The 26,799-nt window shown below is 33.9% G+C and overlaps 1 protein-coding gene across 3 annotated transcripts in view; it reads right to left on the bottom strand.

Moving 5' to 3' along the window:
• Nucleotides 1-325: 325 nt before the first annotated feature.
• CSMD3 (CUB and Sushi multiple domains 3) overlaps nucleotides 326-26,799 on the bottom strand; it is a 525,852-nt gene continuing 499,378 nt past the window's right edge. For all 3 annotated transcript variants that reach the window (XM_042839423.1, XM_042839431.1, XM_042839438.1), the window contains 11 exons: nucleotides 25,067-25,240; nucleotides 22,390-22,563; nucleotides 22,065-22,138; nucleotides 14,015-14,126; nucleotides 12,508-12,687; nucleotides 9,681-9,746; nucleotides 8,273-8,431; nucleotides 4,126-4,238; nucleotides 2,748-2,835; nucleotides 1,839-1,974; nucleotides 326-485 (listed from right to left, as the gene is read on the bottom strand). In XM_042839423.1, the coding sequence (XP_042695357.1) occupies nucleotides 326-485; nucleotides 1,839-1,974; nucleotides 2,748-2,835; nucleotides 4,126-4,238; nucleotides 8,273-8,431; nucleotides 9,681-9,746; nucleotides 12,508-12,687; nucleotides 14,015-14,126; nucleotides 22,065-22,138; nucleotides 22,390-22,563; nucleotides 25,067-25,240 (1,436 nt within the window). The remainder of the gene's footprint in view (nucleotides 486-1,838; nucleotides 1,975-2,747; nucleotides 2,836-4,125; nucleotides 4,239-8,272; nucleotides 8,432-9,680; nucleotides 9,747-12,507; nucleotides 12,688-14,014; nucleotides 14,127-22,064; nucleotides 22,139-22,389; nucleotides 22,564-25,066; nucleotides 25,241-26,799) is intronic.

The raw sequence follows: 26,799 nt of genomic DNA, 5'->3' as shown, positions 1-26,799 counted from the left end.
TGCAAATACATTTTATGTTTTAGAATAACCTCCTTTTTTAAAAAAGCAAATAAACTGTGAGTTAGCACTCATGGAGTGCAGCAGATTTTTTTTGTAAAACTCTCCGTGGTGAACACGAAGAAAATTTTTGATCCAGGTTATGAAAAACAAAATCAAAACAAAATACCCATAACCTATTATTGTCTATCATCCTCAGGAAAAGGTGACCAACTATATCCTGAAAAGTGTGCTTTATTTTATTTTTTTTTTTTCTCTAAATCAGTGAACTATGTGTGCACTGTGTTGTGTTTTGATTTTCAAACTTTGAAGACATATTATTACCACATTATACCATTGTGCAAACAGTGTTCAAGTTGGGGTCAAATCGTACCGCTTTCCCTTCCACAGACTTTGCATTTGTGTCATACATGGGGTTTTCAAAAGCAGCTTGTCCATTATTATTTTCATGTACAGAGCATCCTGTATATTGTGTTTTAGGTGCAGTCCTGTTAAAGAAAGACAATACTCATAACTTCAGTATTCCATGCTGACATGGCCTGGTTTAAAAATCTGAACAGAACTTAGCCCCCAGTTTCAATTAAGGTTTTTTTTTTTTTTTTTTTTTTTTTATACAACATCTGTCCTAAGAACTTGTAATGTACAAGTAATGAAACTGTAAGACATTTATGATTCATTTAAAAATGTGTTCATTTGAAAAGCAAGCTAACAGCCCAAGGAGACACGTATACTTGGATAATCATATAATATGTAGTTAAGAGCACAGTAAAATCTTGTAAACATGGAACAATCAAGAGAAAGATTACTGAGATTTTCTTTCTTCCTTCCGTATACTCAAGATATTTATTAAGAATCAATTTATATCTGAAGTACTTTCTTACTAAAAATTCTAATGATCAAAGTTTAATCCTTTGAAATTATTTCATATGTATTTTTAAACAAAACGTATATTGTATTAAAGATAAGTAATTATAGCATACGTTTAATATCAAATATATAAAATTTACTTGAGCATCTGCATTTTTTCACATTCTTAAGGTGTTCAGAAGCAAATCGTACCATGTGAAAACTGTACCAATTTAACATGGTACAGTTACAGTACATGTTTTAAACTAACCTCACCCTTTAGTGTACATTACAATTATAATTGCCAGGCTAACAGTAAATTACACAATTTTCATTGTGACCATTTTCACAATTAATAGGCAACAAAATGTCTTGTTATTAAAGTGGTGATATTTTCCTTAGTCATCAGATGTTTTATACCTATAGGAAAAGTCTACATAAAACTAAATCCAAAGGATTGGATTGGACTGGATTGGAACTGGTCTCAATAGCATAAACAAAACTTACGCTTGGACTAGTGAAACTAAGAAGGCTGTGGTGGTTGTATAACTACATATGAACGAATAATTTTAGATGCAGAAATAGTTTCATAATAAAATCTTTCAATGTCATAATACTTGCATATACCCACAGGCCAGTAAACAGAACAGGCATTAAAATAAATTACTCAAATATTATTCACAATTCGGTCACGTAAAAGCAAAAGGCAGGAAGCCAGCTGGAAGTGCATACAAAGTATATTCCTAATATTATTTCCCATAAGTCAATAATTAATAGCACCCATGTTATTTAAGAAGCGTGAATGAAATCACTGCATGATACAGTAACCAGGTCCCTCAGTCATGCCAGACCTAAATGGAAGTAGGAAGAAATGTACACATGCATATTTCGCAAACATTAGGTCATTTTGCTCAAATTTCATTTACATTAAAAACACTGAGAGCAATAGAAACTAAAAAGTAAATTAATAAAGAAATTCTATATACGTAATTTACCTTTGTTTATAAAGATAAAAGCCAAAACCAGCAAATATGAGGGCAAAGAAAGGCACAAGGATAGCAATCGCCACTGAACTACTATTTGTACCATGGGGTTGATTAGAAGAATTTGAACCTTCAGACATGTTAAGACCTGAAAGGAATAAGAAGAAAAAGCAGGTAATGTAAAATATGGCTGTTAGTCTTGACACCTATTACTCCATAATCTTAAGAATTCAAGTAACATCTTGTGATTGGATCATCATAGTGTGTTCACCTGCATACATACAGCTGTAGTGTGAGACCACCTAGAAAGTAAATGTATGGTGGCAAAACATATACTAAGTAATAAACACATAGAAAATGTTTGGAGAGCAGTACATGTACTATAAGATATTAATTATTTTACTATTTAATTATGTATGGCAGTCAAGATTTTGATGTTATTACTACACATTAAGGTACTGATCAAATTCTTCTGTTTCTACAAGATATAAACCAATAAATAGTCTTCAATATGTTAAACAATCTCCAATCTATAAAAAAAAAAAAACAACCTCCAGAAAAACAGATGAAGTAGTAAAATTTTCCTAACAATTTACCAAAACTTCTTCGCCAATGCACTACTGTATAGTAGTTTTTGTTAGCTTTAAAATATTTTGAGGCAGTTGATAAGAGAAAACCCTCTCTTTATATTAATTTAAATGAAATTTTTCCCAATGAAGATATTTCTAATTTTTTTTAAAGAATCTTCTTATGAAGACGTAATGAAAATAAATATCCCAAGCAATGCATTTTACTGTGAATTACCATTATGAAAAAATATAGTTTGTTTTTATGTTAGACATTCATTAATACCTTCCAGCATGTTCAAGAATTAAGATAGGATATTGAAATATGGACTGGCATAAAGTTAGAATTTAATACCTAATCTTTGAAGTCCAAATTGCCCATAATCTTTACCCTGAATGAATCCTTGAAAAACATACGTAGCTCCATCAGGTTCAGCAGAAACCTGAAAAAACAAACAAACAACAACAACAACAAAAAAAAAACCCACAGTGAATTAGATGTAGAAAAGCTTGTTTCAAGTTGTAAGTGTGCACTTGAAAAAGAGATATACTAGTATGTCTCTTTGTTACCTGTTGTTCCCCTGAATGAAGTTCAAAAGGGAACATAGCTGTTAAGGGCACAACTTAGGTCATACTGGCTTATGATGATCTCTACTGTTTTTTATTACCTCAAAATTTTATTCTGTAAAACCAACAAAAAGAAAGTTTTTGGCAATTCAGGATGTTAGTAGTTTTATATATTGTATATACTTAATAACTACCTGATTTCTTAGGAAGTACATGGCAAAATTTATATCATATATAATCCTAAGGAAGCAAGTATTGAGGTTTTAACTATCACTTTAAAAGTTAACAAAAAAGATTTTATCTTCTATTGAAAGATAGTTTCTTTGTTACCATGCAGTACTCATCCCAATAACTACTTAGTTACACAATTTTAGTCCAAAATATTGAATACTTAGAATACTGAATGATATTCCTAATATTGAATTGATATATTGACTTGGGAAAGGGAGGAAAGAGTTGTGATCCTATGAATAACTCCCTTACAGGGCTAAGCACATGCTAAAATAATATAATTTATTTCAATTTACAGGTAATTCCCTTTCTGGATAGTTACTTGGTATAAATTCAGTAGTTCCAAGGCAATTTTCTTCAAGACTGCCACTTAAGCTTCCCTTTCTGAAGACAACACTGTGTCTTCAACAATGACCTGAAGCTGTGTTGTCACTGAAGTAAGGGTGCATTTCTCAAGTGAATTTTTGACTGAGGGATAAAGTAATCTGTTTGAGCTATTCAAGATTAAAGCAAAACAAAGCAAACAGAAAAAAAAAAAAAAAAAAAAAAACCACCAATAATTTAAATAAGAGCAATAGATGAATAGCATATTCTATGTAGATAACACAGAGACTTTACTGTGTACTTGTGTATGTTTAGTTTATACCAAATTTATTGCAGCTACACCTCATAATCAACTTCATGAAGCCTATAGTTTGTACATGCCTATACATACCAAAGGAATTTAGCCCTTTTACCAGTATATTAATAATAGATGACTATTACTGTACTTTTCCTCAAACCAATCTCCTACAACTTACAATGAATTTTTCATTTCATTTAATGAACCAATATCACTAATAAGATTGTATCTGACATATTTCAGTATTTTTGGTACCAGTGTGATTTAAAATAAAAAACTTGCTTTCTATCTTTTGCAGCAGAAATATACTCACAAAACCATCCATAGCCCATTTTTCTTCTTTCAGCTGGCTCACAGATGTATGAGATGGTGCTTTAATAAGATATATGTGGAGCATGAGTCGAGCTTCCTGGCTTTTATATACTCCTGTAGAATAAAGTTTTTGAAATTTGTATTTGCATTGAGTGGAGAAATCATTGTTAAGAATAAGCATTTGATCTTTTGCCTTAAATATGGAAAACAGGAAGAACAAGTAGTACTTTCAATAACATTTAAGTTCAGAAAGATACATTACTTTGTGATTTTTTTATTGCAGAATTTCAATTTAAAATGTTTTTATTTTAATCTGTAGAGAGAAGAGAAGGGAACTCCTATTCTTATGCACAAGCCTTAGACAAAACAAGCATTTACAGTAGTTTGAAAAATACTGTTCTGAATAAGACAGAATGTGTTTAAATATAGCATCTTTTAAGATTTGCAATTTAGGGATAAGGTAAAGAAGGTCATGCAGAAACACACATCTAAAACTCTTCCATAAGATTATGCTGAATTTAAAATTTCTAAGTTCTTACAGATCTGATAAAAATGACTTTTCATCAGTCAGTATTTTCATTCGTCAGTATCCAGACAATGACAAGAATTGTGTATGTTTTTTTACTTTGTATGCATAATTACTTGATTCATTTTAATTAATTTAGAAGAAATATTTATAATCAACGTAAGATTGTTAACATAAGGAAAATAAAACAATATAATAAACTTAGTGAACTAATCTCCCATTAGAAAGATGTTGGGGAAATACAAAACATATAGCTAACTTTTTCTTCGAGATTTTTTAACCATTAATATCAATTAATGGTTTAGAAACTTTAAGTGTTAGAGAAAATAGCTTTCTGGCATGACCACTTCCTTTCTGTGAAGGCCCTGAAATCATTGTTCCATGTGTAGAAGCTAACAAGAGCTAAAAACTTTAAGAAAACAGAAAAACAGAAAGAAAACTGAAGAGAAAACCATGGAAAACAAACAAACTTTTCTTTCCACCTCCAAAAATTGCCACTAAGATGAAACTAAAATTCACTCACTAACTGTAAAGAACTGATGTCACACTGAAATGAATTTATGTCACTGAACACAGTAGCATGAACACTGACTTTTATTCTGCCCTTGCTCCCTCCTACATTTTTAATGTACACAGACTAACATATGTGGATGATTTCACACTGTATTTAATTAGTACATCTTATCTAAACACCAATTAATTCAGCTAGATTTTTTTTAATAAAGGAATACTCCTGTAATATAGCAGTCGACTTAGTTTTGTTCATTTCCTATTTTCAAATTTGTTGAAATTCTGTCATGTGAACATAAACTAAAGACAGTGTTGAGATGTAAACTTGCTGTCCAGTTGAAGAATACATAGCAGGCTGTACAAAACCACTAGCTATCACAGCTGTTGGATACAAATAAGGTTTTCTGAACAGGTATTTGGTGATTGTAAGACTCTAACGTAAGGAAGGAAGAATGCTGATACACACAAACACACAGCTTAAAGTTGGACAGTAGTGCTGGAGAGGGAAGAATTTTCCAGCTAGAACATAAAATTTTGTGTACGCGGTCAGAATAAAATGGTAATTTCATTGTGTAAAACTGAATACAAAGAAGAAAAAATAATTCAAAAGATAGTCACATCTGTCTTGTTGGCTGCTACTCTGAGAAGGACATAATGTTCTAAATGGAAAGAGATGCCTGTACAAATCACAGCTGACATTTATCTTTGTCCTCTGTGTTAGGACTTACTGTAGGCTTTTATTATAGACTATGGCAAGAGATGGGGACATCAAATATTCAATTCAGGCTAAAATGAATATTTCCTGCCTCACTTCAGAAGCATCAATATGAGATATGGAAATGAAATTATCTTTTATTTACATGTCTAAAACCACAATTTCAGTTTCCACACTAAGAATAGCTATATAAGAGGTATGAGCTTATAAAGCAGACTTTTGTGGTAACACAGCAATGAGTTCAAATTATTGCCTTGGTTTTGCTCTCTTGTTTTTAGGACTTCATTAACATCAAATAGAGCTTAGTTACTCTAGAACTTGGCCAGTGTTCCTCTAGACAACACTTGGAACTTAGGATAAATGAATCACAAGTCATGAATGAATGCATTGCATAAATATACTTTGGGAAATATTTGCATGAGGGTGAGAGCTTCGGTGTGTACATGAACACAAACATGTACACTCAAGAAAAATATAGAGAAAAACTTTCCCACAAGCCAAGGCAGCTCTATTCTTTGCAGATTCCCAGTGATTGATTCACAAGCATTTCTCATTGAAAAACTGATGTGCTTCTTCAGAGCTGGCAACTTGTTTTCCAGTGTAAAAAAGAGTGCTTGATCCAAATTGATAAGTAAGAGCTCCACATTTATCTTCTCTTAATTTCCATAACAGCGTTGCTGTTTTCACTCATACGAATATGATCAAATGAATATGCCCATTTTCCAATCTGTGACAGACATGTATACTACAATCACAAGTAGGAAGAGAACTAGCTATCATGTTGAATAACCACAAGTTAAGCTTAAATCAATTCCTTTGCATTTAGGTGTTTCTCATTCACCTGTGCATCCCTGACCCTAAGATATTCTTTTAATAACTTAGTTTTCTACCTGTATAATAGGTAGAAAAACAACTACCTTACAAAGCGTACAATGCCTGAATCTAGAGAAGAAATGGGTATTCGTAATAATTACATTTGTGTGCAGCTAAGAAAATACTTTTATTTAGAGAAGGAGGCTTTTTTGAGTGAAAAAAGCACCATTTTAAGCTTTACAAATCCCAATAATGTGAAACACTGTATCTGCCAATATCCTTATGGAAATCATGATAGAAACTAAACGGATATCACACAGCAGATTAAATTTGCACAGACATTCAAGACAAACATGGTTAAAAATCAGAAAATACTTCATGAAACAGTCAATCTATGGCCCATCAAGAGGGATTCTCAAAGGATACCTTCAAAATACTTTCATCAGACAATTTTAGTGATAAAAATTCACAGCTTTAGATAGTAGAAATTGAGGACTAAACAGATACATGGCTTTTCTGGCCCATTACATTCTTCCCATAGACAACCCTGATAGAAGCACATGTGCTGAACTTCCTCCTTTTCCAAAAGTTTAATGGTCTATTGTAATTTTCCTTGCTAACACCTCTGGAAAATAAGAGTGAGAAAAGGATCCTTAAATGCTGAATAAGATTAAAAGCAGCAGATCCAGCTTACACATAATTGCAATTTAGCTTCTTTAGTCCCTTGCAAAGAGGGTCTCAGACTGATAGATGGTATGGTTTCAAAAAACTAATTTTTGAGTGATAATACTGATTTAAGATATATGTATATATATCCACATCACTGCGGTATAGCCTGCTATTTCTGTGACAAGATAGATCTGCTGCCTGTGTGGATGACATCTCAATCAAGAAATTAAAAGAGTCTGAAAAATAAACAAACAAAAGCAACTTATAAATCCAAATAATTTTACAGGCTCCTTCCTTGTCTTCTTATCAAGGCATACCTGTGGTTTCTGCTGATGCTTTACAGCAACATTGCTCTACACAGCAGGGACAACAGAATGGCATAAACCAATATCATAATCAAAAGACCTTCTACAGACACCACATGCATAAAGGTTAATATAAACTGTCATCTTCTCTTGTTCTCTGTGTTCTCTAAGTATCGATTCTAGGTCAACATATTGCTTATTAATAGGCTGATGAAGGAAAAATCTGTCATTTAAGAATTAATAAAATGTCAGGAATAGTAATGGGAGTACACAAAATATTTAAGGAAAAAGAATGAGAATTAGAAAAAACAATTCTTTCACTTCTCATTTCTCATTAAGTACAAATCTAATAAACACTGGGAAAACTGAAGAAGAAAAAGGTGGAATAATCTCTTCTTTTGAAAGGGAACTGAATTAGTATGAAAATTTCTTTGATAAGCAAAGACAGTTTCGAGCAGATATTACAAATTAAAAATGTGTGTTATGAATTAAGTTACAGAGAACTGATGCACTTCAGGGAAAAAAAAAAGAAAAAAGAAAAATCCCCAACAACAACAAATAAATAAACAATAAAATCCACAAACTGAAATTAGTTTTTCTTATCCCATACCTGAAAGCAGCAATTCCATATTGCTGTTTGTAAGTGTTGCATTTACTCTTCCTGAAGTTGCATTAAAACTGGTGACTGTCAAAGTCATGGGCTGTTTCTTGCTTTTGTAGTTGTAAGATCCTTTCCATATGTAATTTTGGGCAAATACATCATCAGGAACTATACAGACATCAAACATGTTTCAATACACATTACAATATCTATTAGTTATGAAGTCAAACATCCACAAAAAATCTTACAAATGCAAACATTTTATCTACTCTCTCCTCTCAGAATCACAGAACCATAGATGATTTGAGTTGAGTGAGATCTTTAAAGATAATGTAATTCAACCTTCTTACAATGTGCAGGTGCACTTCTCACTAAATCAAGTTGTCCAAAGCTCCATCCAGTCTAGCCTCCAACACTTCCAGGGATGGAGTATCCCAAGCTTCTTGGGGCAACTGTTCCAGTGTCTCACCATCCTCACTGTGAAGAGTTTCTTCCTTATACCACCCTTTTTAAATCTAATATCATTACTCCTTGTTCTCCACTCTCTGGTAGAGTCCCTCCCCATCTTTCCTGTAGTCTCCCTTTAAATACTAGAAGGCTTCTGTAAGGTCTCCCAAGAGCCTTCTCTTCTTTAGGCTAAATAATCTCAATTTTATCAGTTTGCCTTCATGGGAGTGATGATGATCCAACACTCTCATAATCTTCACAGTCCTCCTCTGGAGCTGCTATATCTAACAGGTCCATCAGGGAGAATAAATGCAGTAGATTCCAGTTTGTTAATGAGTAATTTAAGTAATGCAACAGTATTGTTAAAAGAAGTATGTTGACTATGTAGTATAACAGACATATGCAAATCTTTAAAGTCTTAACATAAGATACCATTTAAAAATGAAATTGAAGGTTACTATAGATGACTTTACTACAGCTTCTAAAGGCAGTTGTATAATCAATGGATGTTAAGATGTTACAATCACAAAACAAACAAGAGAGTTAGGCAAAATAGATTATGATAACAAAACAGAATAAATGAAAGGCTTACCCTTATGCTGGGTTCACCCACAAAACACCATAAGGAGGGATCTCCAGACAAGATCCTTCCCTACTGGTAGCCAGCTCTTAAATAGGTCTAGGAGGGGTGGAGCCAGGCTCCACCCCTTCTGGCAGCACTGGTGAATTGCCTTCACCTGTGCTCCTCTGGCTGACTCATGGCTCACCCCAGGTGATCAATCAGAGGTTCAGGCCATGACTCAGTAGTTCCCATACAGCAGTATATCAAACTTAGCTCTATAACAAATCATCAATATTTAAAATCAGCATTTTCATTATTTGAAGTCACTGATACTGAATTTAAAGCTTTGTGTTTGTGTGTGCACTAGCATCTTGTGTCTTATAAGCATACAAGAATACAAATATTTACCACTTAGTTTGGGACTAGGCGTTCCCAAAGCTGGTCTGGGATCCTTCACCAATATTTTGGAACCAGCTGTTATAAAAGAATGAATGACACACAAACTGTGAGCAAATCAGTTACTCATAATCCAGGAAAAATCATTTCCATAGCACACTTTATTGTTACAAAGGATATAAGATGATGTTTAAAATTCTAAATAGAAATAAGATTTCAGTCTTCAGACTTAGTATCACAGGAGCACGTGCCCACTGATTTCTTCTGTTGCCGCATTTTTTGAAGTTATCTGGATGCTACCAAGTCATTTGTAATGCTTTTGCTTCAGAATCCATATTTCAGAATTCAGTCTTGGGCAGGGCATCTAATATGTGAGATGTCATCTAAGGCAAGTTGAATGGTTTAAATATTATATGTATAATATACTATTTGTGTGCATATATATGTGGATATATATATATATATATATATACACACTCATATACGTAGGCAAACACACAGTTATCCACATAAGATAGCACTATGGATGCTGCTTTGGACTCAATGCAGCACCAAACTGAGAAGTTTTACAAATGCATTTTATATCACGTTCCTCTTCTGGACTTAAATATCTTCAACACTGCTGAGAGAAATACCTTTTGTTCAGGACTGAAAAAGCAAAGTTACATGCTTAATCTCTTAAAAATGGAGATAATCACTATTTCTTTAAAGAATAACATCAGAAAGAAACAAATTAAGTTGTCCACAACTGCTCAGATGATTTTGAGCACTAGAAATTAGAGACCTGAATTTCAGCTCTTTACTGACTAAAGCAGAAAGTCTGAAGTGCTATTTCCTCTAAGTGAAGCTGTTTTATTTTGCAGAAAATAATTTGGATTTACTTGGCTATAAAGAAGGTACATAATTCTGTCTTCTAGGGTAGGATACTCATGGTACACTGGGCTCCATTCCTTGCACCGGTGGTTATTTTGGATTATTCTGTATTTTGGTTAGGAACACAATCCTCTCTTTCTGATCCGTAGTTCAAAAGAAATCACTGATAATGTTTTTCTTGAGTGAGTTAAGAATATCTTTTAGCTTATTACAAAAGTCTTGCTCTTGTTATATAGATTAAAGCTAGCAAGTAACAAAGGCAGGTAACCTGAATTATACCTAAATTTCTCATGACCTGATGGTTGTTGTTAAAACTGATTGATAAATCTTTAACTTCCTGTTCAGAATTGAGATTTTAAATACAAGACCAAAACTAAAACATAGTATCTATGGAATTAAAGTTTCTTGTCCAAACACTTACTAAGTAGGACTTTAAATACTGCAATTTTGCATTTAGAAGTACAAATCCTGCTTAAATTCTCCTAAGTATCCTTTTTCAGATCTAAATTCCAAGGTTGTTTTTTCATTTCTTTTCATCCTTTTCCAAGCCATATTTGTAAAGTTCAGCATCACATGTGATCATTGTCTTCTCTCTTCTTTAGGAGAGATGTTTCATCCATCTATTTAATAGGTAAGATGGCAAATATTTAGGAGACATTTTACTTTATTTCACTAGAGTTAATACTTTATAATTTGTCATTTACTGGTTTTTTGTTTTGTTTTGTTTTGTTTTGTTTTTTTACCACTGCTGAAGAGCAAGAAACAAGGTAAGTGATCCTGAAAATTTTGCATTTTGGCAACATTTCTTCAAGACATTGGGAAACAATTATATGGCAAGGTGGATACACTAATAGTTACCACTGAAAATTAAAAAAAAAAAAAAAAAAAATCTCAGAAGGATTTCTTAAATCAGATAGACAGTTAATATTACTTGTTTCAGTATCATCAGCAGAAAATTCTTGGATCAAAATGCAACCAGTGAATCACATTTGGCCTGCCATAACATTTCCTGAACACTAATGAAGTCATGGGCTTCTTGGCAGCATCCTTCCTAACGCTTTCCTAAAGCTCTGCTCTGTTCTTCCCAGCACTTGCCTGGCATATAACAACAGGACACCTGTTTTTTAGTAATACAAAATATTCACTTCCTGTGAATGAATTCCTCTTCCAAGAGGCAGCACTTGGTTATACAGCCTCTGTACTTCTCTCTAGGAGCCCTGGGGATAACCACATTTGAAACATTACGTATCAGTAATCAGTTCTTTAATTATTCAAGAATTGGAATTCCAAACATTTGCTATACTTGTGGATTTTTTATTGCACATGAAAAATACCATTCTTATCCTGATTTTATCATGAGAATTTTCATGCCATGCCATGCCAAAATACGTGGAAAAAAAACAACAAACCACACCATAAACAAAATAGAATTTTGGAAAACCAAAGTAAATAAATTTATTTTATTTTTGAGTAGTATATTGCTGCTTTTATTTGAATAAGAAATAATAAATCCTATGGTTTCATTTCATGTAATAATTAAGACCTCTACTTAAACTTTAGTAAGCATCCTTCTCTAATACTGCAACAATCTTAGCTGTTTTGCAGCTGACAGTTTTCTACAGTAAACCTACTCTAGTCTAGGATTAATATACATGTGCAAAAACATTGAGGTTCTTATTCCACTAAGTCTATCAGAATGTAGTCCACACCTGACTCAGTCAGGAGTTTAAACACTGGTGTTAACCTGGACCCCAGAATTTTATAATTCTATTTGCAATTCACACATCTGAGCATGCAAATAAGCAGATGAAAGCATTTGTCCCATTAAACACAACTGACAAAGGCTTAGAATTGTCCTTTTAGATATTTGCCCTTCTAGTTCCTACCTCACTTTATTAGGTAGGAAGTAAAAAATACTGTTGAAATGTGATAAACGACAGTTACAGCAGGAAACAGAAGAGGTTACCTTCACAAACTGGAACTTTCCCAGTCCACGTGCCATCAGATCTGCAGGCTCTATGCTCTGATCCCCCTGCCAGGAAGAAGCCTGGCTGACAAGTGTAAATCAATGTATAGCCAAGTGAAGGAAGATCCATTCCTGCAACATTTGCGTGAGATGGTGTTTCTGGTTGTTTACAGCTGTGAGCTACAAAGAAAAGATAAAATATCCTTCAGTCAAAACAGTGAAAAAATAATCTATGCTCACTCTGACAGGTAAATAATGAGGAAAAAAAGCTTCAATAAAAATAACACATAAATATATTTTTCTTAATTAAGTTACAATATAGAATGTAAGTGATTGTACTGAGGCTAAAAGTAAATATGCTCTTGAAAATGGCCCTTTCACTGTCAACGGACCAAGAACCAATTTAAATGCACCCTTGCATATTTAAAATTGTTTGTCTGCATATATAAACACAAAAAACACGCATCTTACCATATTAAAAAGCAATTCAGATTATATGGTTTAAGATACCAGTATAGCATTGAATAACGAAATAAATGGGTCTCTTTGGAAAATAATATGAGAGACAAAAATTAATTACTAATCCTAATCTCATTAAAACTGTTTTACATCATTAACAATGAGTGTCTGTGAGATTTGTGTTGCCTCAAAAACAGCATACCTCCATACCTACAGAGTACGAGCAGAGCCATTGATTTGCTATTTGTTTAGGGGGAACACTAGCACCAAATGGGACACTAATGCTGATTGCTTCTGCGGATATGCTCAACATACATTGACAGTATTCCTTAAGATCAGACTTTATAAGGTGACACTGTTTCCAGAAAAATATAGATGGCTTGCTGAAGAACTAGAAAGATTAACTGTGATGCTGAAATGTGAAAGACCTAAGAAATGAAATTCTGTCTGCAAGATTATCTTAATTTCAATTCATTACAAATTACAATTACATAACTTTTCCCTGTGTCCCGCCTTCTTAATATACTCCATTAATTCCCTGATTACAGTTAGTAAACTGGTAGTGCAAACTCTCTGTAAGATCTGATTGTAACTATCTAGTTCAGTACAAGATAGATTGATGCAGGGATTTCCTTCATAGGCTGTTCTCATCACTTCCTGACTCTTGCACATTCCTCATTGAAAGAGATGCACTCTCTTAGGCAGAAACTTATTTTCAGCATCTCTCTGGTCAACAGAAGGGCTAACTCTTCTTTGAAATGGATCAGATTTAACACGATCCAGTACACTGATACTGTGATTATTTTTCTTTGCTTTACAAATCTCATTAGGCTACTATAGAAAAATTTGTTTACTCAAAAAATTTAATTTCTCATTTCTACACACTGTAAAATAGTAATGAAAAATTATATTAAATATACGTTAGTATAATTATATATAAAAAAACCAACTTTAATAAAAATACTTCAGTAACTAGACAACATAGAAAGGAATTAAAGAATAATTTTAGCATTAATAGAAATACTTCTTCCATCCATCAATTACTTACGTATACATTCTGGCTGAACTCCACTCCACGTAAGATCAGGAAGGCAAGTTCTTGTTGTTGATCCATGGAGAAGATGTCCTTTCTTACACTGGAACTGAATAACATTTCCCACCTGTTGGAAAGTAAAAAGCACAGTTATACTGTTATGAGAAAATGTATATATATTTATATATATATTTTTTTAGGAAAAAAAAAGACAAAGTACTCCTTCAAATAATAAATGCTTGATAAATTAAGACACTTTTTTCTGTAGAAAAACACTCCTACTGTAGCATTTTGATATGAGGTAAACATTTATTCATTTTCATTAGAATTATTCCTCCCACAGTATGAAAACCTCTGAGGAATAGAATCAAATTCTTGTATCGTCTGGTCTCTCTCTTTACTGTATCTTCCTAGCTCTGAACTTCCTCTACCACGTAAAACAGAAAGGAGCCAACTAGAAAATCTTACAGCATACTAGGGAAGCCACAAAGCTCTAATAAGTAATAGGTTGTGCTGAATCTTTGTAGAATGGTGTATGTATCCAGAAGCTATAATGAGAAATATTTCATTAGCACACACAAAGGCTGATCAACAATGCTATCTCATGCTTCAGAAAATATAATGTCCCTATAATACCTTCATTTCCTTTTATACCAGAAGAGATAAAACATAATTTATACAATAGAAACCAGAAGTGATCATGTCATTGAGCCTGGTAGAGTTCAAGGCGTGGTTAGATGATGTTCTCAGATATGTTTTAATGACTATATGGTTGTGTGTTGCACCAGGAGTTGGACTTGATGATCCTTGCAGGATCCTTTCAATTCAGGATGTTCTGTAGTTCTAGCTACCAAATGGAAAGGTTTGTTTGCTAGCTTTCTCTATTTCCTAAAAATAATGATAATAAAATTCCTGGTATTACTGTCATCTGTTACAGTAATACCTTTTCTATCTAAAAGAATAACTACTCTCTAAGCCATTTTTCTTATTTCCTCTTACAGTTTTAAATAAGGCAGCAACAACAAAACAAAAGAAAAAAAAAAAAAAAAAAAAATCCGTGCAAATGGATTTTAACTGTATTATCCTTGTCCGAGAAATATAACCTTTATATGTAGGTCTCCAAAGTAGCATCAAAATTACTTCAGTTGATCAAGTGATGAAGGTATTTTTAGAAGTGCTGCCATGCTATTCAAGACTAGTTTAATTAATAAATAAATTAATTAATCTCCCTGATTCCTAAAATAAAATAATAAAAAAATAAAAATAATAATTAAAAAACTACAAGTAATTGTTTTCCAAAGTAGACCTATTTTTTGTGTCATACTAGAGGCACCAGATGGCGCTACAATACAGTTACATGAACTTAAAAATCCGAAGTCTTGAGATGATGTATGTTGCTTGGTTCCCTGCATAACTTGTAGAGAAGAATAGGTGGAGAAACAGCCTATATGTATTCATCCACTATCGTCTCTGACTTTAGGGAAGAGCTACACTATGTGTAACAATGGTTGTAGTCAGTCCTGGGTGGGAGTAAGACTTCCTTGCATGCTGTTTGATTGTCTGTTCCACAGCTGTTTTTTTTTCTGTAATATTCACAATGGATTGGATATTCTAATTACCGGTACCAGAAAATTTTCATTTTTTTAAGTACCAAAGGAAAATATATTTGACATTTCCTAACACAAGAGAAGTAACAATGAGAAAAGAAAATCTATACATATCAAACTGCAACTGCTTATTAATAGGATAGCAGTCTATATATATAATGAACAAAAAAATAATATGATAGTTACATAAAATAATAGCACACTGTGATTTCCTTATTGTTTCTTACATGATATACAAGAATAAAATTTATTTCTAATTGTCATAAATTACTTTAGTTTCAGCTTCTCTTAGTCTTCAGATTACCAAAGAACATGCAGATATTCCAAGAAGCTTCTCTGTCCCCTGCAATTCATGTCAGAGGACTGAGATGCTAAGGGAATTGTTTTAGTTTCAGTTATCATGGAATTTTTTTCTTCAAAATGTCTAATACGATGTTGTGTTTTTGTTCTAAGAGAAAAACAATGTTGATAACGCGCCAGTATTATAGTTGCTGTTAAGCAGTGTCATGTAGAGCCAAGGCCATTCTCAGTGAAGGGGCCAAAGAGCTGGAAGGGAACAGAACCAAGACAGCTGACTTCAACTGGCCAAAGGGATATTCCATACCATGACATCATGTAGAAAGAGTTTTGAAGGAGGTGAGAGTTCATCTTGCTTTATTCTGCTCACTAGGGGGGCTAGCTGGGCAACATCAGGGGGTGATCGCTTCTGCACTTGTTACACACATACATATATATAAATAGTCATGACTGTTATCCTTTTCTGTATTCTCAGTGACATTTTTGTCTCAACCTATGCATTCTCCTTTGTTTTTCTCATTTCTCTCCCCCATCCTACTGGACAGGTGGGGAAGTGAGCAAATGATTGTTTGGTGCTGAGCCACCTGATGGGTTAAGCCACTGCAGGAATGTCTGTCCTTTCTCTTCAGTAACTGTTAACACCACATTTAAATGAACAAAATCATACCTCACTAAATTTTTGCTATATCTGTAGTCAGGTAGCCCAGTAATACAGTACTACTGTAATCACTAATGTGATAATTATTGTGCAAAAGTTTGACAGGCTTCCTTTCTCTGAGCTTGTCTTGACCTGCTTGGAGCCTTTTTGGTTTATTTTGATCTAGCTGTAACATCATTTTTTCTTCTGATCTTGTAGTTGTGACTAATTTGCATCCATTCCTTTTCCTTTGTACAGTAAATCACAATTTTATATCCACAGTAGTAACAAGTAGCTATCATGAGGAATGAAAAATTAACCACTAATGAGACACAGCACAGAGAAATATAGGCTAGAGATTGGTGAGAAATGGTGGCACAGGTTGTTGTGAAGAAGACTGCAGATATGAGTGTGATAAGAAATGGGACTCAGAAGGTAGTGGGGGAGCCTATAGCTGTGAGCAACTCAACCAGGATCACTTAAAGAAATAATGTCCTGAACAGAATCAGTTTTTAGGGGTAACAAAGAATAATTATCTACCATAAGTGAAATAGACCATTGTAGAGTAGGTAACAATATTCATGGAGTTACAGAATGCTTAGTATAAAAATAGGCTAGAAATACAAACATCCCCACGTCAATGAAGAAGGCAAAAAAGATCAAAAAGAAAAAAGAATCAAAATGATATTTCTCTTAGAGAAGCATTTCCCAGAGAAACAAACACTAACACCTGCAACCAACAAAGGACTGAAGTCACAGATCTCATGAAGCAGGGAAGTAAAAAGATTCAGAAAAAGTGCTGGAAATCAGTATTTATCAGTACAGTAATTAGAACTAAATTTGTTACGTTTTGTGAAATATTCACTGCTCAGTCTTTCCCCAACTTTTCTACAGTAATTAGATACAGACCAGTGATTTTTGAATTTGACTATTGAGAGTTCGGTTACATCATAAATTCTAGACTTTTGCTAAGAAGTATGTTCCCTTCTTGCCAGTAGCAAGATTTTGAGTGTAAAACATTGCAGTACTACACTTTTATAGAAAGAGACATAGTTTCTAGAATACTGGATACTTTTGGTAACTAAAAATAAAGCTTAAAAGCTCATAGTAGATACTTTACTCTACTTTGACATTGTGATGTATGTTTGTAAGCTGTAGTTAATCACTCATTCTGTTTACAATACAAATCAACAATGACACCAAAGAACTTTGTATAATTATTCTCTTTAGGTATACATATGTTGTGGTTTCAAGCACATGATGTCATGATATGGACGTGATATGATATATACTGATAAAACCAGGACAATACATTTGTGTAATAAAGATCACAACATAACTGTAATCCTTTTAAGAAATTGCATGGCACCTGTTAGAGCATAAATTTCAATGATGCAGTGATTATGTCAACTATGTTTGTGTCCACAGCTAGCCTGCAGGATTAGAGCACCTTTCTTATACTTTTATCTGACAATTCCATCATCACTAAAGTTTTTATAAGCATTAAGATCACAGAGAGTATTTGCAAGGTTGCTCCACGTCTTTAGACCAAGTTTCAAATAGCATTTCATAATATAGAACACTGTCTTGCTTAACACATGAAGTAACATTCAAACGCAAAGTGGAAATATTTGTGCTTTTATTAGTGTAGGGCCTGGGAAGTCAAGTTTTGATACTCCTTTCAGTCAAGTCAGGAATTGTGTCATATATGCCTGTGTTTTCAGTACAAGTAACAGCATAAGAAAACAGATCATTAAGACTGGGAAGAAACAACACTAACAAAAAACAGCACCGTGGAAATTCATGACTTATTATTAGTATTGTGAAAAACAAATAACAGTCAGTGATATAGTTTTGTAGAAGAGGAGGTTTTGACAGTTGTTAGACAGCACTAACATAGGACTTGACATACGAAGACTTGAATTCTTCCATCAGGTTAGAGTCTTATTTTTCGTTTTGATGAGACAAAGTTAAAAGTTAAGCATTAAGTCACTTAAGTGGCCTTATTACTATTAGTTTAAACGTGAAGCATTTAAGAGAGTTTTTTTTCCAACCCCTTTGTCTTAGAAAAAGAGAACAAATGAAAAAAAAATATCCTGAAATGAGAAAAAAAACCTCTGGGTTAGAGTCAGTAAACAGTCCTTTATATTCAGTGGTGACAGTTCCTTGTTACAGATTCAAATCTGCCAACTGCAAACCATTTTGCTTAATTCTGAGAAACTCTTTTGATCTATTACTAAAAATAAGAGAGAACTAAAGAGAGGACTATCAGAGAAAAGGAAATCAAAGCCATCTCAACTTCAATATTTTATAATTATTCTTTAACTTTCTGCTGTGGATAGAAGAAACAAAAGACATTATATTATTATTATTCCATTCATAAAGGAAGTTAATTATAGCATATTATAAACTAAATTATGTTTGTGGCTTAAATGAGTCATAATATTATTGAATACATACTAATGTAATATTTCTGTCCAGGAACTAGAGACAATAATTTGTCTAGAACTGAATTTTTTCACTGCCATCTCAACACAATAAAGAACTGAGCTCGGCTTCATGTGTGAGAATGCTACTCCTCTTTTGTTCTCTATTAACTAAGCAGTCCTATTTAGACTAGCCAGAAATCCCACTCAGACATTTAGTTCATATATAAAACCAAAATTCATTACATCAGAGCTTGCGGGTATATTGCTGACTAGAGAAGACCATAGCTCATGCATTTTACAAAATAATTGTCATCAAACTAAATTTGCTGATTTGTTCCATTAATCTGCAAGTCACTAACCTTACAACTATGTGATCAGGGTTGTAAATCCTGCCAGCAACTACACTTATTTTAAAAATTATTTATCAGTTGACATTTTGCTGGATATTTTGACAGTCAGTGCTAGCTGTGAGTGATGCTTTCATACACAGCCACATCTACATCTCAAATGAGAAAGGCCCCATTAGCTTCTTCAGTGATAAAATGCTCATTAATATGCCAGAGAAACTGGGACAATAAAATTGTAGAAAATGGTCATTACAGTGATTCATTTCTTACACAGCTAAATAAAGAGTTGCAGTCTTGCATAATACATGAGGGCTGCTGCAAAAGCAATGCCTCCTATTTTATTATGTTGGCCAATGGCATTAGAGGCAAATGTTGCTGGTATGGCAGGAAAGACTGAACCTTCCTACCAAAATTCCATTTCATTCTGTTGCTGTGCAACAGATGGCAGCAGAGGGGCACTCTGACAAAATGGCATCTGACAAAGAAGTACACATAAAGCAAAGGTGTGTCTTTGAATTCCTTTATGTGGAAAAAAATGGCACCCACTGATATTGATTACTGCTTGCTGACTGTTTATGGAGACTAAAGAGTGTCTATGAGCACAGTGAGGTGATGGATGGTGCTTTTCAGCAGTGGTGAGAGAGAGTGGATCACCACCACTGGTACATGCATGGCATGCAGGCTCTTATTCATCATTGCTGAAAATGCACAACTAATAGTGGTGGCTGTTGAAGAATACTGTTTTGTAGCAGAGAATTTGCTCTATCAAATAGAGTTGATTGTGTCTGTTGTATTTTCCATGGAAATAGATAGGAGGCATTACTTTCAGATCAATCTTCACAGTATTACTTCCAAAGGTAGTTAGTCCAAGGACTGCCCCTGTGTACTCCATCTTGGCATGAAACAATACCCCAATTCATTCCCTGGAGAAAATCATGACAATTATATAACCATTCCATATAGCTGTCATCTACCAAAATTAGAAAACCAAAAGATTGCTAAAAACCACCACTACTAGAAAAAAAGACAACCACAAGAACAACAAACCAAAGAAATCTGTGGCCATGACTTGGAATAATCTTTAGCTTCAAACCCCTGCTTCCAAAAATAAATTTAATATTTTAAATCTCCTCAAATTTTAATCAGGTCTTTCATGCATTTATGAATATCTATAGTTTTCAGTTAACTCCTATTACAGGCACAACATTCAACCTGGAAGCATCTAGATTAATTTTCTGCATACTCCCGTTGATATGACTGCACTTCTCAGCCATATTACCAAACATGAATGCAGCAGAATAATTTTGACTCTTCATTAGTTTGTTTGCAGCTGCCTTATCATATTTCTGGCAAACAACAGGTCACATTTCTATGTCTGTACACCATTCACCCATGAAAATAACTCACTGACATCTTTTTTTGTGTGATCCAGAAAATTAGAAATTCCGTTTTTTAAGTTTCACATTTTAGCACTGTTATTCATTAAGCAATATTACTAAAGATCTCTTGCTACATTATAAAAAGGGTTTTCCATCACTGAGTACAAAAACAACTCACATCACACACCTACTATCTATATAGCGTTCCATAGGGAAAACATACAGCAAAAGATTTACTTTGCATATACTACATTTTAGCACAGAAAACATTGCATGTAATTCCACCAGGAGCATATCCAAACAACACTTGCTTACAAAACAGTCTTGCAGCAAAGCAGATCAATAGTCTTCTGGGCTGCATCAAGCAGTACCAGTAGGTCTAGGGAGGTGATCCTTTCCCTTTGCTCAGCCCTGGTGTGATACACCTGGGTGCTGTGTTCATTGCTGGGCTCCCCAGTACAAGAGATGCAGGGAGTCCAGTGAAAGGCCACAAAGTGAATAAGGGACTGGAGAACCTGACATATGAGGATGAGGGAATAGTGATTGTTCATCTCGTAAAATAAAAGGCTCAGGAGGAATCCTATCAGTATGTACAAACACCTGTTGGGGGCAGGAAAGGAAACAAAACCAAACTTTTCTCAATGGTGCCCAGTGATCAGGCACCATTGCAAAACAGGTACTAACTGACACTCAGGGAATTCTGTTGAAACATAAGAAAAAACATTATTGCTGCAAGAATGATAAACTTTGAGCAGTTTGTTGAGTGAGTATTAGTGGAGTCTCCATCCCTGGAAATATTCCAAACCAACCTGGACACAGAAGCAGCCAATCCAAGTTGATCCTGCTTTGAGAAGGTGGTGATTGGACTAGAAGCTTTCCAGAGGGACCTCTGGACTCTGAGTCATTTGAGGTTCTATGATTTCAGAAAAGTAAAAACACCCAAACACAAAATAACCAATTACATCCCACTTTCACCTCCTTCCCCTCCAAAAAAGTTCCAACCAAATGAATATTTTTTTTGAAAAATATATTTATGTTAGCAGTTTGGCACTGAGTACACACACTTTCAAAGTGGAAAATCTCTTTTGACAAATAGTAGAGAGTGCATGTATATTGCTTTGGAAATACTGAACACCTTCAAGGTGAAACTTAAAGCAAAACTTGATCACCCGACTTTCATTATAGAGCACTAGTAAGGACACAAAGTCAAGATAATTCAGCAAGCAGAAATAATAAAACATGGTAATATCTGAGCAACCAACTTTTTTAGGACACAAGTAGTTTCTTGACCTCTGATCAGAAGTTTATTATCTTTGAGGCAGGATAAAACATGATTAATATCCAAATTATAAAATATAGCATACTTCACCTGATAGCCAAATGTGTTGTTTTGTGATCCATGCGTTGGTACTCCTGGATTTTCACATGCTGTACGAGTAGGTTCTTAAAAAATATATATTTTAAATTAGAGACAAAGCAAAGCATAATATTTTAACGAAACATGAGTATATTAAAAAAATTGCTCAATAATGTGCAATAAGCCAATGAGAGAAACAGAAATAAAGTGACTTGATTCTCAGACAGTATAGAAAAAGATGAAGATGATGTGAAATTGCTGAAAATGCTTAGATTGACTTGCATGAAAAGGAATAATAAGCATTCAGGAACTATTTACAATATGAGTGTCAACTTACCTATACATCGAGGTGAAGAACCACTCCAAGTGCCATCTGCTTGGCAAATCCTGGTGCTGGAACCAACCAAAATAAAAGGCAGATTGCAGATGAATGAGACTTCTGACTGGTAGATGAAGCTCTTGCCTTCTCTTTTCCCTTGAGAGGGTACTCCAGGGTCACCACAAAACTTTGCTGTGAGAAAAGAATTGATAGTAAATAAATGTATCTTTTATTGTAATGCTCTTTACCTACTACTGCTGACACTGATTGAAAGGGATCTTCATGCACACTCATGCTGATGAAGAAAAAGGGCATGATCTACGACACATTAAAATTGTATAAAATTTTACAGCCTTAAGTGGAATGGGACTGTTGAAAGAATTACGGGCTCAATTCTGAAAAAGATCTGTGAATAGGGACTAGTGCCACAGAAATAATCTCACTGACTGATTGAAAAATCACTGTTGTAATTTTTGTTTTAATTATCAAAATCATATGGAAATCTTAATTTGAAAATAAATGCAACATATATGTTTCTAACACAGAGGTTAGAAATTGTCTCCATATCAGGTTTGCTTTTTTTTTTTTTTTTAATTTTTATATTAACAAAGTAGCATCCACTCTCCAGCAAAAAGAAAAATCCTCACATTAAAAAAAAAAAAAAATGTTTTGTTAAATTTATTATTTTTAATTAAAAACAAAATAAAAATTTCATCATTCCACTCTCAGTAGCCTTTAACCAGCCACTGAATATCTACTGAGTATCTGCCTTTGACATCAGTTTTCCTCTGATATTGAAATAGGGAACTATAGGACAAACTAAAAGTACAGCAAACTAGAAGTTCTGCAAGTGTTCCCATTCCCAGTGGAAATATTGTCCTATGGTTTCCTGGAATCTTTAATAGAGATATGGAGACCTTTTAACAGAGATAGCCCTGTGGAGGTCTGGCACTGAGGCTATGAAGCTACTCTCATTCTTCAAATATGTTAATTGACTAATAGTAAGTTAAATTTGTAGTTAAGCATTTTCAGGAAAAGACCTTTTTTTTTTTTTTTTTTTTTTTGCCATCTATTCTCAAGCTCATAAGAACAGCAGTCCTTTAGTCAAGATGCTATGTAACTAATTAAACAGATAAATTTAATAGGTCATAGATGATCAATAACAAAAAAAAAAAAAAAAAAAAAAAAAAGAATGTATCCCATTCCAAATTATTCCACCTAGCTATAACTTTCATATCTTCAGCAACAGGCTCTATGGAATCAAGCTGGGTACTAAATTTCTGATGTGAAGGGCGATTTAAAATTCCTCATTGAGAATGACTTAGACCAGCTCCTCATTTCTGCCAGATGGCAGCTAGCTTAAGCGCTTTGACAAGCACTGGCTGCCTACTGATTTACACTGCAAACCAATGGGTAACCTCTGCACATCAGCAATACTCAGTTAATGTAATCTCTGCATGAAACCATCCTTAATTCCTGGGCAGCTGTACTCTGGGCTAACTATACCTTTTAAATATTTTAAAGGTGGGATCCATTTTTCAGAGCATTCTGAAGTATTCCAACATCAAAAGATGAAAAATAGCTTGTGATATAAAAAAAATTAACGTAAGAGCACAATATTTCAGTCAAGAACAAATGATGAAAAGCATTTTACGTGGTCTTTGTCGTTTTTAATATTGTAAATTCTAGAAAACCTTCTACTAATGAACATAAATAGCAAATGCTTCCAGAAACAATGCCTTTCACCATATTCCAGTTCTGATACGTAGTTTCAGTATACTAAGTAACAGTTTTTTGATGGTATGAGAATATCCTTGGTAGGAAAAGTAAGGAAGTGATAACGATCATTACGGTTCCATAGTATTAGGATGCAGCTTAAATAGTTGAAATAAATACTTGAAAGGGAGAGATGAAGAATGCAAAAAAAAAAGCACAACAACAACAAAAACACCTGGTAAAATAATGGAAAAATACTTATTTCAACATTTAGAAAGCTAGCTAGCAAGTTCAAATGAAGCTTTAGGGCCACCAAAAAGAAATTGTCCTCTTCCAGATAAGCTGCTTGCTCAAGATTGCATTTCCTGTGGTATAGCTGTTCTACGAACAACTACAAAACGCAAACAAATGAATCTCTCAGAAATATCACAATCACATATTTAAAAAGGGTTTTTAAACAATAAGTGGAACAATACAAACCTAAAGAAAGAGGCTCATTTGCTATTACAATTAAATTTTTAGCAATATAAAAATCCATCACTGTGACAACTTTCAAGTTAATAAAATTTACTGCACACGACAGTAACTCAATTTAACGTATGGGGAAAAACAGAAAATTGTCAGAGAACACTCCTGGGATTTAGTAAGCACTAGTATTATACACAACTCTCAGTGACATCAGAGAAAGTCTAGCATAAGTAATAAGCAAATAAAGAGTTTATAATGAATTTTCCCCAATTCATTACATAGCTGGATCCAAATACAAGGTGGCATGTTTTGTTGGGATATTTGATGTTCATTGATTATATTTCTTTCATTTTCATGTGATCTCACAAAGGATTTACAGATATTCCTATATCTTCACTAACGTATAAATAATATCACAATTTTAAACAAGATTTTAAAAAATATATGTAAAAAAAAAGAAAAAGCACAATATTTAAATTAAGAAATACAGGACCATGGAGAAAATACTTACGCAAGCACTGAGGTACTTCACCACTCCAAGTTCCATTCCCAACACAAGTCAAAACAGCAGGAAAAGAGAGTTCATAGCCTGGAGAGCAAACATAGCTAATGCTAAATCCCCAGTCCAAGTTTGTTCCTTCCAACCTTCCATTAGAAATCTGCGGCGGAGTTGGGCAGGTAACAGCTGCAATAACATTCAAAATAATTAGACCCAGCTGCTGTAAATATTCCCTGTGTACACTGTTACAAGAAGAACCATATGTGCAAATTTCACCTTCTTTAGAGGACAATTAAGAACATGCTGTATTTCTCAATATATTGTTGCTGCATTTTCTGGAGTTTGTGCTTTCTAGTTTTCTCCATTTCAGAGACATATTATAATGGCTGATTGATAAAGTGTATTAAACTGGATACTGTATCAAGCAAGGCAGCAAAATTGCCTCAAAATCAATATAGAGACTATGAAGTGTACAATAATTAAAAAAGTCTGGTAATATTATACTAATTGAATTTGTTTGTTTGTGTTGACAACATAGAGTAAAAATATTTTTAGTGAGATAATAGCCAAATAATAGTCAAATATTTTCTTCCTACTAAGAAATTTATACATATTGCAGATACTAATGCCCACTGATCAAGTTCCAGGGCACGATTCCTCTAAAATACACCTAGAAAGCCTGATTCTATGTACTATAGTGTGATTAATATTTGCTTCACGACTAGCTCTTCAATAAAAAAAAGCACATCAAAGTGGAAGGATAGAATTGCAACATTTGCATCCTCTTTAAATTATCAGTGTTGCTTCTTCTAAGAAAAGCCCAACTGTACTGCAATAGAGTTCCTCATTTCCAGGCCTCCCAGGAAAAAAATAAAAACATCATCTACTCATCTGCAGGAAAGAAGATTGAAAAACACCACAGAAGGACTGTAGAAATTACTGACATAAAAGTAGTAGAGGTGTAGAAGCGTAGATAGAAATAAAAACACTGTTCCCTGGATAATGGGATAGTATCAATTATTAACTGAGGGCTGAAGTAAAAAGGGTATACAAGAAGCTAGATGAAAGAAAATATGAATTAAAAAGAGGAAGGAAAACTTAGGCAAAAATAAAGAATTAAAAGGAGAAAACAAAATTATTTTTAAAAAGAAAAGCTAGGAAAAAGCATATTAGAAAATGAAGGAAAGCAAATGAAGGAACTACTGGAGGTCATCCAGTCCAACCCCCTTGCTAAAGTATGTTCCCTAGAGTAGGTAGCACAGGAAAGCATCTAGGCAAATTTTGAGTACTTTCAGAGAAGTAGATTCCACAACCCATCTGGGTAGCCTGTTCGAGCTCCATTACCTTCAAAGTCAAGAAGTTGGTTCTCATGTTTGTGCACTTGGTGTTATTGAGCCACAGCCAGCTGAGAGTTTATGGATTTGGACTAAAAAAAAGACTAAGCGAATTAGGCCTTGGTCTTCATGGGGAACTTCAACCACTGTGATACCATTGAATTATAGAATCCTTAGAGTTGGAAGGCATCACTGAAGTCCATCTAGTTCAACTCCGTGCAGTGAACAGGGACACCACAGCTACATCACATTGCCCAGGGCCTTATCCAGCACCACCTTCAAAGTCTCCAGGGATAGGGCATCAACTATGTCACTAAACTGTTCCAGTGCAAAAGTTCACTGCAAAAGATTTTTTTCCTTATATCTACACTAAATCTACCCTTTTAGATCTTGAAGCCATTCTTCCTTGTT

Source organism: Centrocercus urophasianus, unplaced genomic scaffold, assembly GCF_019232065.1.
Source record: "Centrocercus urophasianus isolate 14NV4802_14NV808 unplaced genomic scaffold, USGS_Curo_1.0 seq_11, whole genome shotgun sequence".
NCBI classification, from domain to species: domain Eukaryota; kingdom Metazoa; phylum Chordata; class Aves; order Galliformes; family Phasianidae; genus Centrocercus; species Centrocercus urophasianus.
This window is presented reverse-complemented; position numbering and strand designations above follow the sequence as displayed.